The sequence below is a fragment of the Microtus ochrogaster genome, chromosome 7, assembly GCF_000317375.1.
Source record: "Microtus ochrogaster isolate Prairie Vole_2 chromosome 7, MicOch1.0, whole genome shotgun sequence".
Classification (NCBI taxonomy): domain Eukaryota; kingdom Metazoa; phylum Chordata; class Mammalia; order Rodentia; family Cricetidae; genus Microtus; species Microtus ochrogaster.
Genome location: NC_022014.1, coordinates 80368407 through 80379608, shown reverse-complemented (window position 1 = coordinate 80379608; position 11202 = coordinate 80368407). Strand labels below are relative to the sequence as shown.

The following is an 11202-nucleotide window of genomic DNA, read 5'->3' as shown; positions in this document are numbered from 1 at the left end:
AGAGAGAGAGAGAGAGAGAGAGAGAGAGAGAGAGAGAGAGGAAAGAGAGGAAAGAGAGGAAAGAGAGGATGATTGTGAAGTCCAGAAGGAGGCATCAGATCCATCACAGAGCTGGGGTTACAGGTGGTTGTGAGCCACCTATGGGAGCTGGGAACTGAAAATAGCCCCTCCCTCTGCAAAAAACAACAAACACTTTTCCCCCTTTCTTCTAATTTATTTGTTTATTTATTTATTCATTCTTTTTTTTTTTTCCTGGAACTCGCTCGGTAGACCAGGCTGACCTTGAACTCACAGAGACCCACCTGCCTCCGCCTCTCAGGTGCCATCACCGCCCGGTGCAACAAGCGCTGTTCACCACCGAGTTATCTCTCCAAGGCTCCCCCTCCACTGGTTTTATTGTTGAGATTGTTCGTACGCCTCAGGCTGAGCAGCACTCTCGATTTTCTTGCTCTACCCCCCAAACACTCCCAGCCTCGTTTTTTACCCACTCCTATGCCCAGTGCTTGCAGAGAACTGGACGGAAGCCAGGTCTTGGGTCCCGATGTCCATGGTCTGTTGACCACGGGACGGTAAATGAGTCTCTGTAATGGGAGGTGGGAGTGGGTGGGGGCAGCACCGACCCGGTCCACTGCAAGCCCTAGAGGAAGTGGTGTGGAGCCCTTAGTCTACCTTCCTTTGCAACCCCCAGACTTGAGGCTCTAGGGACAGGGCCAGCATATGCCATGTGACATTTTCCTTGGCCACCAGAGTCTGGTCAGGGGCTGGCCACACCCAGGTGTCAGCTAAGAGCATCAGTGTTCTCCTCCATGGCTGAAGGTGCCCTCCCTCGAGCCACAGAGACACGCTTGACAGCCCCACTGCCATTCAGACCCTGGATCCTAGCAGCTATCCAGGGCCTGGAAGCTGAGGATGTGGGCATGGTTCCTCCTTGGGCAACTGCTTGGGGGGGGGGTGTTATATAGTGCCCTGTGCTGTAGCCAAGCTCAATCAATCCCCAGGAACCCTGGGTGGTCAGAGCCTCAGCCACAGAATCGGAGAGGTGGAGCAGGACCCGTGCCCCAGGCAGGCAGCCGCAGCTGTCTCTCTATTTAAGGTATTGCACAGCTGCTGGGCTGTGATCCGTGGAGAGGCCTGCCTCTCCCTCATCACTGCACCCTTGGCTCTGCAGACAGCTGGGCGGCAGACAGCTGGGTAGGCAGCCAAGGAGGGACTGGGCCTGGACTCTGGAGCCAGGGTCTGTCTGCCTCTACCTTGAAGGAGACCAAACCAGCCTGACCACTCTGGCCCCCTAGTCCTCCAGTTTCCTAACTCGGCCTAGGTGGGAACAGTCTGGAACAGCTCGGACTGAGCACGTCCATTCTTTGGAGGGAAAGACATCCAGTCCCAGGACAGGACCACTGTGGCAGGGAGTAGAGGGTCACTCGGGTGTGACGGGGGCCTGGTGGGAACAACCTTCCTGCAGATGTGGCTGGGTCTCTCCAGAAGAAACACAGGAGGCTCCTCAGGCCCCTGTGAGCAACTTCTCTGCTGACCTCATGAAGCACAAGCAGGCTTTCATCCTAAGCCTTGAACTGCGGATGAACAAACCCATCCTGAGGAAAGCCACAGTCCATGGTCAGCCAGGGGATCCCCATAGCCTGTAGGGTGTCCTGAAAATACAAAGGTTGGGGTGCCTCCTCACCAGTTCTCATGGTGGTTGCCCACTCCCCCAACTTGTGAATGTATCAAGTCCCCAGGCTAGACTTGGTATACTCTTCCCCATCCTTGGTCGGACTTTCCTGTCCTTGAGTTCCCTATTCTGTGACCCACTGGGTGGCCTCAGAGAACCTGTGCTATGATTAACCCCCTCCATGACACAAAGGACTTGGAGTCCCACTGTCTGCATGGGGCCTCTCCCCTCTCTGACCCTAGGACTGATGTAGACACAACACACCCAGGGACACATGAGAGGAAGTCAGCCACTCCTCCCAGGCAAGGAACCAGAGACCACCCTGAGCTTCAGAAACTGAGGCAGGCTGGGAAGTGGAGGTGATGGTTGGGAACCAGTGGGCTCATGGGTGCAGCCAGGACACACCCAGGAACTCAGCGGGGCCTCATGAGCGCCAGAGAAGGCAAGGTACCAGACCACGAGAGAGTGGCGAGCAAGTGCTATGCCTGCCTTATAAGGCTGCCTGGGGAGCCGCCAGTGTGGCTGTGTGCCAGAGGGAGGCTGTAGCAGCTGAGCCGGCACCCTGCCCTGACAGCAAAACCCATCACCACCCAAGGATCTATGACACCAGGAACCCACCGTATATAGGGGGAGCTTAGAGCCTTCCAAGATCCGGAATAAGAGAACAAGGCCCGGAAGCCTCGGCTACCCCTTCCCTTTGCTATCTAGGTCCCCATACTCCTTCTAAGACTCTGCCAGGGAACACCCTCCCCAGTGCACCCTGAGGAGAACTCCACAGCACTGCAGGGACAGGCAAGTTTGTGGGGCAGGAAGCAAGGACCCCTGGGAAGAGGTTGCAAGAAGCACCTTCTTGGTCCCTTGGGGGTCCTGTGGGATCCCCACGTGGGCCTGCAGCAGCCACCAAAATGCTGTCACCACCCGCCAGTTGTCATCATTATTTTATTGGGCATCTGCGATGCCCAGGTCACTTACTAATCTCCTTATGGCACTCTATAAAACAGACAGCAGTCCGAGTGCTGCCCCTAGGACACTAGTCTCCAGTCAGAATCCTGAGACCGTACGGCAGGATGTTCAGGGTAATGAAAGTCTATAGTTAAATTTTAGCTTTTTCCTAATGTTCACATTTTCTGCATTTTGAAAAATAATAAACTACTTATTGTCCTATGGAAATATGTTTCTGCATGGAAAAAGAAGCTAGCAGAGGAAAGATGGTTCGTACACAAATAATTTACATCCCAGGCAAACACAAAGACGCCTCAGAGTCATAGGAAGGGAAGTCCAGCTACAGGAAAGGATGGGTAGGGGTTTGAGGAGTATGTAGGAGTTTGACAAAACAAAAACAAAGGTCAGGAGGTCAGAGTTGAGGGCTTGCAAAGAAGGTATGGGAGACCCAGAGAAGAACTGAGCACGTACAGCTAAAAAGCAGGAAGGACCCTGCTATAGGGTGTCAGGCCAGGGGTATCAAGAGACCCCATGTGATGTGGGACTCCCCTTTGTATGCTGTGAGAACAACTGGTTAATTAATAAAGAAAACTGGCTTGGCCTGATAGGGCAAAAGAACAGAGCTAGGTGGGGGGGGGGCACAGATGACTAAACTGAATGCTGGGAGAAAGAAGGGCGGAGTCAGAGAGAAGCCATGTAGACCAGCTGGAGGAGGCAGAACTTTACCTGGTAAGCCACTGCCATGTGGCAATACACAGATTAATAGAAATGCGTTAAATTAAGATGTAAGAGTTAGCCAATAAAAAGCTAGAGCTCATGGGCCAAGCAGTGTTTTAAATCATACAGTTTCTATGTGATTATTTCAGGGCTGAGCAGCCAGGAACCAACAAGCGGCCTCCTCCTCCAACACCCATGGATGGGTGACCAGAGGAATATGGAGAATGAGATGTAGCTTAGACAAGTTGGGGGTCAGAGGAGACGGGGCAGGGCCCCCCAGAAGCATGCCATAGATTTCCAATAGGCTCCCTGGAGAGGGCTCTGCCTGCTCTGTCCCTCCCAGCCTTGCCCTTTGCCGAGAGGAACAGCACCATCTTGGGGCTCTGGACGACTACGAAAGGCCTCCTTTGGGGCAGAGGGTCCCCAGCCATTGGTAAACGCTGCTGTGTGAGCCCAAGGACCTAGTTATCCACAGCCTCAGCACCCACGTGGTGGCTCACAACCAACCCAACTCTAAATCCGAAGGGTCTGATGCCCTCTTCTGACCTCTGCAGGTATCAGGCATGTACACTGGACACAGACATACATGAAAGCAAAGCATTCATACACGCAAAATAAAATAAATAGATCTAAAAAACAAAAATGAAAAAGGTGGATGCCTCCTGAGGAATGACATCTGGCCTCCATCCTCACACACACATGCACATGCTCACATACGTGTGAGTACACACACACACATGCATGCATGCACATACACACTCACACATGCATGCATGCACATACACACTCACACATGCACACACACTCACACATGCATGCATGCACACATGCACATACACACACATCGCACACACACACATACCTTTCTTCACCCTAGCCTACTGAAATCCCGCCCTCCCCAACAGTTTCCACGGGGCCCTTTTCACTGTCCACCCACCACCTGCCCACAAGCTACTGAGGGCAGAGGTTGTAGACTCCTCGCTGTGGCTCAGGGCCTGGCACAGGCCGGAATACGGTGTGTGAGCTGCATCTCACCAGAGGATAATCAGCATCCTTAAACAGACCTTCTGCACCCCACCCCAAAACCAGGACCACCTCCCATGCATCCAGCACCAGCTGTGATCAACTGCTGGGCGGCTTGGTGCAGCTGTCTCTCTCTCCCACCACATCCTGTCTGAGTCAGCAGTGTGAACAGCTCATCTCAGGAGAGAGATGTATCTGGTGTCTTTGGAAGTCTTGAACCAATCAGGGACTGTGAGGAAAGACAGGACACTGACCCCTCTACTCAACAATTGTTTCCCTGACCTGAGTCTGGACAATGAGTCTGGGCAACTCTCAGCAGGGTCAAGTCTAAGACTTAGGGAGAAAGGCACAGTCACACCCAGGCCTGGAAGGACCCATCAAAGGTCCATGAGACCCTGAGTATTTACTGTGATCTGACACCTGGCACTCAAAGGTGGCCGAGACCCAGGACCCCAGACCCAGAGGCTCCCAGGAGGAATCTCCACACCCTCACCCCAGCCTGGTCCCAAGTCCAGCTAGAGAAGCAAAGAGCGGGGGCTTTAAAAAGCTATGTGCATCACCATGCTGCAGGCATTCTTTACAGATAGACAAACTGATTCTACCTGAGCCTGGGCACAAGGCTCAGCAGTAGAACACTCATCGGGCATGCACAAGTCCCGGGGTTCAAATCCCACTACAGGGAAAAAAGGTGTTCTGACTACACATGTAACACTCGTCAGTTTTCAAAAGAATGAGTAGTGCCATGGAACCTCAGACAGAACGAGGTGTAGGGCTGTCAGGACCCGAGGCAGGAGGTATAAGGATTCGGTTCACAGGGAGCAGAGTTTCTGTCTGGCATGTAGGAAAGTTCTGGAAAACCCTGGAGGTGGTACTGGTGGTACAACCCGAAGGTACTTAACAGCACTGAACCGCACATTCTCACACGGTTCAACAGCCAACAACAACACAACAACAGCTGTGTGTGTTTCACTATACACGGTACAACAGCCAATGTCTGCTGTGTTTCACTACACACAGTACAAAAGTCAGTGTCTGCTGTGTGTGTCACTATGCACTGAACTGCACACTCTCACACAGTACAACAGCCAACAATAACACAACAACAGCTGTGTGTGTTTCACTACACACGGCACATCAGCCAAGGTCTGCTGTGTGTGTCTCACTACAGGGACTAAAGCAGAGAAAGCAGAGATGGGCGTTCTCTGCTTCCTGGCTGCGGCTGTGCAGCTGTCGGCATGCTTTCCCTGCTATGATGACAACATCCTCTGGAACCATGAGCCTCCTAAAGCATTTGTCAGGTATTTTTGCAGCAATAAGAAGAGCCACTCGTGTAGGGAGGCAGGAGGACAGGACACCTCCAGTGCAAACCTCAGGACCCACATTCCTCCTCCTCCGTCCTCATCTCTGGGCCCCCCACCAGGCATTCAGGCAGCAGTTCCTCGCGGGCAGAGATCTGCCTCCCAGAAGCCCACCAGCAACCTAGCCATCACCAGGACACGGCTTGTCCCATCCCACGGAAGAGCACCAGCTACTGCCCTCCCACCTCCCAGGCCTCCCAGGATCACATGACAGAGATCTGGCATGGCCCAACTGTTGGCCACCAGGAGCTTGGTGCCTCAGACGTGCTTCCCAGCCGCAGACGCCTGCTGTGACCCCTAAGCCTCGGGATACAACTCTACACATCCAAGTGCACTCATGCATGCACACACACATTCACCACATTCACGCAGCACACAACCCCTCCCCCCCCCACACACTGGATCTCTTTCACGAATCTCACAGAAAGATCCCATCCCAAGTACGCAGCCTGAAGACCCAGCCCGGGGTTACTCACCCTCCTGGTTCCGGTATGGGACCTCAGCCACAGGGGGCCTGGGCTCCAACCTGCTCTGCAGCTGAGACATCGGGGCCTCGGAGTTCTCCAGGGTCTGGGGCAGGAGTGGGCAGTTGGGTGCCTCGGCTGGCTTGGGCACCTGGATCTCTACCCTCTTGGGGGCTGCTTCAGTGACAGGCATGGTAGGGACCTCGGGGACCTTGGAGACAGGGGTCTCCACCCTGCGGTGCACTGGCTCCTGGGGCTTGACAATGGTGATCTCCGTCCTCCGCGGGATGGGCTCTGGTGTCTTGTGGCCCAGGACTTCGGCCCTCTTAAGCCCGAAGCGCGAGGGCCCAGCAGCTGAGCCCGTGCTCTCCACCTGCTTGGAGGAGATGTCAATGGATAGCTCAGTGCGGCGAGACATAGGCTCAGGTGCCTTGGGCCCTGCAAGCTCCACCCTCCGTAGGGATGGCTTCGGGGAGCGCTGGCTCAGGGAGTCTACGAGGCGAGCAGCGGGCTCTGAGTTCTTCACGCCCAGGTCCTGAAATTTCTGGCTGGAGCTGGCCACCGTGGTTCGAAGCAGAGGGGTCTGGACCCTCCTGGGTGGCGTGGAGTTGGGTGGATCAATCTCCTCGACTTCGAACGATCTCTTTAAGGCTGAAAGAGAGAGAGGAAGAGTGGATGCGGTGTGCACACTTGCAGAGGGGCCCTGCAGTACATGGTGTATTCTGCGTTTCAATAAAAAGGGTAAAGGTGCCAGGCCAGGGGAGGCAGGGAATCTCAGCTACTTGGGAGGCTGAGAAAAGATCTCAAGTCTAAGGCCTGTCTGTGCTACAGACCAAGATCAAAGTCAACATAGGTACCTTTGTGAGAGAGAACCTGTCCCCTAAAGAGCGAGGGGCAGATACAGCTCCATAAAGGAGTACTTCCCCACCACGTACAAAGCCCTGGGATCGATACCCAACACAGTCAAAAGGGAAAAACAAAAGGACATAAACACACTTGCTAGGATGCCACAGAGTTCAGAAAGCCACCTCCCTTTGCTGCTTACCCATAAGAGAAACAGACAAGTCCATTGGAGGACCTCCCACAGAGCACCAACTATCAGGAGGCTGGACTGAGAGGAAGACAGCCTCACGGCCCGCCATCCATTCTGCTGTGGCCACAGCCCAGACCGCACAGCCTTCCTCTCTAGAGACAGCCATAGGATGCTCTGGACTTAGGACTCTGGAGTTTCTCTCCTGTGGCTTTTCTTCCTTCTTCCTCTCCTCCCCTGAACACATACAGCCTCCATCAGTCAACAGAGCACCGCCAGCCACGAGCAGTGACACCCCATGACAATACCCCGACAGCTGTGCTATAGAGAATACTATTACTTGGTTGCCAAGATGATGGTGGCACAGGTCCTTAACCCCAGCACTCAAGAGTCAGAGACAGGAGGATCTCTGAGTTCGAGACCAAATTGGTCTACAGAGTGCGTTCCAGGACAGCCAGGGCTACACAGAGAAACCCTGTCTCGAAAATCCAAAAATCCAAAAAAGAAAACAAAAGCAAAAGCAAAGAATATTATTCCTGGGGCTGAATAGAGCTCAGAAGTGCAGGGCAGGTACTGCTCTGGCAGAGGTTCGATTCCAGCACTCACATGGTAGCTCACAACCACCCATGGCTCCAATTTCAGGGCATCCCGTGTCCTGCATGCATGCAGTGCACACATATTTGCACAGGCACACTCACATACACATACAGTAAATATTTAGGAAAAAAGGAGTATTCCCTGCCTGGCCAGCATGACAGTTTGGCGTGTAAAGGTCCTCATGACCAAGATTGACGACCTAAGTGGCTCCCCAATATCCACACGCTAGAAAGGAGTGACCCCCACAAGCTTGTCCTCTGACTCACATGTACACATAACTAAATAACTAAATGCCATTTTAAAAAGAATACTATTTCCCTGGCAGAGAACACCCTGTGATGTGCCCAACAGGATGGAACCACAGCACCTGTCTCTGAAATACCACGTTGTGAGTAAGCCCTCCACACCTGCTCCCTAGGCTCGGTGCACACTCAGCGGTGCACACTCAGCGGTACACACGCAACGACCTCCTCGCTCCTGGCCCTGTCCATCCAGTACTCCTGGCAGGCCAGGGTGCTGACCACCCAGTTCCCACGCTGAGGCCCAGTGTTTCCACTCTGCTGGGTTGACACCACCGCCGGAGTCTGCTCCCGGGATCGCAGCAGCGTGGCAGCTAGGAAGCCTCCATACTCTTGTCTATGCAGCCACCAGAGAAATGAGAACCAGCTGTGTAGGTTAGCCAGGCACAGAGCGGGAAGGGCCCACGTGGCAGAACACTCAACAGCTCTGGCTCCAGACAAAGCAAAGTCTTCTTCACCAAGCCCAGAACTCAGATTTCATGGGACCCCATGGTGCCCCCTTCCTGCCCACGGCAAAGAGGACCAAGAGCTGGCCCAGCCCCTAACCACAGCCCCAGGGTCACATGTAAGGGCCCCAGTTCCAGCCTTCTCCCACCCCGGTTCCCATCCCCACTCCCAGGGCTAAAGTACCAGACTTCCTTTAGAAGATTACAGGCTGGGACAGAGATACTCACTGAAAAAAACTGGTCAATAAAATGCTACCAGCATCCACATTTTAAAAAGACAGGTATCAGGACACACCCTTGGAATTCCAATGCTCGGAAGTGGAGCTCAGTGGGTCCCAGAATTTAGCCTCTGATTTCCAGGTTAGCTAGACCCTGACTCAAAACCGACTCAGAGGTCAACTCTGGATGAGCGTGTTACACGGACACAGATACACACACAACGTATGTGTGTGCGAGCATATTATATGCACATTACACACACATGCATCCATGCAGGCATGCGTGCATACACACACACAGGGGCACACGTGCACGCGCACACACACATGCACATACGCAGTCACACACCCATACTGCTGGTGTCAGAATTTCTTCCCTGGGAAACATAAACAATGTCTCACAAGGTCTCAACAACAAATTAAAATAGGATTCCCCAGCTGCCCCTGGGGAACTGGTGAGGTAAGGGGCTACCTGTAAAAACATGGGTGACCCCAAAACAGCCACACGAGAAAGTCTTTACCCAGAATGAATGATGGCGTCCCCACAGCCACATAAATGGAGCCCCCTCAGCTAACTTTCTCCAGCCTATATACACTAAGCCCTTCTGGATACCCTTGACAGCAACTAGGGAAGAACTGCTTACAAGTAGCTAGGAGGAGAGGCTAAAATCTCAGGTGAGGAGCCAATGGGCCTTGCAAGCAGGCACTGCTGTGGCCAAGGCAGCACTGTGCCATGTGAGGCCACATTGTAGGGGCGAGGGGCAGAGAAAGCCCAAGCTCCTGAGACCCGGCTTCCCAGACTGGGGTCCCTTTATAGTGCTGGTTGCCCTTTGCTTCTGAGGGACACAGAAGGGAACAAGGCCCTAGGCTGCTGTGTTCAACCATCCCAGATGCCCAGGAAGCAGAAAGGGGCGGTTACCATCTGATGGATACCAGTTGGCAGATACCAGCTGATTGACTGGCTGAGGGGCAGGGTGTGGACTCCAGGGTACCTGTCTCTGGGGAACCTACAATCCGAGCTTCTCACCTTCCAAGAGAGTCTAGAACACTGGAGTTTTATGATTCCTCTGCTATTAATTGATATATTTTGTTGTTTTTTTTCCAGACAGTCTCATGTAAGTTGACCTCAGACTCAATCTGTAGTTGGGCTTACCTTCCTTGAACTCCTGCTATCCCGTCTCCACCTCCCAAATGCTCAGATTACACAGGTGCACCACCATGCCCAGGCAATAAATTTGGAAGCCCTTAGAATTCTTTCTTCTTGTTTTTTGTTTTGTTTTGTTTTTTAAAGTAACTTCGTGTATGACAAATAAATGTGCTCTACCACCGAGCCACATCTCCAGTCATAAAGTACAACGACCCTACCCCCATTCCTCACTGCCCCCTCCCCACCCTCAGCATCGGGATGGAGCGTTGGACTCCGCGTGTGCACTCCGCCAGTGGTCTATATTTTCATGAGGATTTTGAAGGTTGGCACAAAGCAAAACGCAGCAGAGTTGACCGAAATGGCATCCATGGGCCCCAGTCAGCCATGATCTCAAGGTTTCTAGGCCCCTGGTCATCTATACAATGTGCACACAGACAGGAGGTGCCTACCTTGTAAGACCATCCCCAGATAGCACCCGCCCTCCTCCTCAGAAGAAGAAGAATCAGGTCACCAAGCCAGCTCGTTCCAGGCTTTCTGGACCCCATGCTGTCCACAGCACACCTCCCTGCACCACTGGTTTCAGCGAGCACACTCAGAACCAGATATGGCCTACTCACAGCAACACAATCACCTCACCAACTTATAACAGTGTGGCCATGGGCTTCTAACTGTGGGCACGGAGCCCAGAGGATGAGCCTCGGGAGCAGGGGGGAGGCAGTGCCTTCACCCCATCCAGCCCAACAAGCCCCAACTTCTTCAAAGGTTGTATAGAGGCTTAAAAAGCAGCACCCCGAAGACCTGTACAACTGATACCCCACAGAGCCTGTGGAAGGGACCTTGTGGGAAAGGGTCTTACAGACATTTGGTTGGGGGAGCTGGAGAAATGGCTCAGTGGTTAAGAGTATTGACACAGGTTCAATTCCCAGCACCCTCATGACAGCTCACAACTGTCTGTAACTCCAAGATCTGACACCCTCACATAGACATACATGCAGGCAAAACACCAATGCACATAAAATAAAAATAAATAAATTATATATTAAAAAAGAAGAACATTTTGAATTTGGGAGAGACACCGAGCAAGTAGAGTCCTAGAAAAGGAAGGGTATAGGATCATCCGAGAGCTAGAGAAGCCAGGACAGTCATAGATCTGAGGGATGCAGCCCCCAGCCCAGGAAGGCCAAGGGCCACAGCCGCGAGGAGAGGCAGGAGGTACCTCCTGGGAGGGCCTGGATAGAGTGCAGCCTTACTGACACCTTGAATGTAAACGCCGGAACTAAGAGAGAGTGAAC

The 11202-nt window shown here is 53.1% G+C and overlaps 1 protein-coding gene across 2 annotated transcripts in view; it reads right to left on the bottom strand.

Moving 5' to 3' along the window:
• Sept9 (septin 9) overlaps positions 1 to 11202 on the bottom strand; it is a 130520-nt gene that overhangs the window by 65520 nt on the left and 53798 nt on the right. For both annotated transcript variants that reach the window (XM_005350795.3, XM_005350794.3), the window contains exon 2: positions 6186 to 6824. In XM_005350795.3, coding sequence (XP_005350852.1) covers positions 6186 to 6824 — 639 coding nt within the window. The remainder of the gene's footprint in view (positions 1 to 6185; positions 6825 to 11202) is intronic.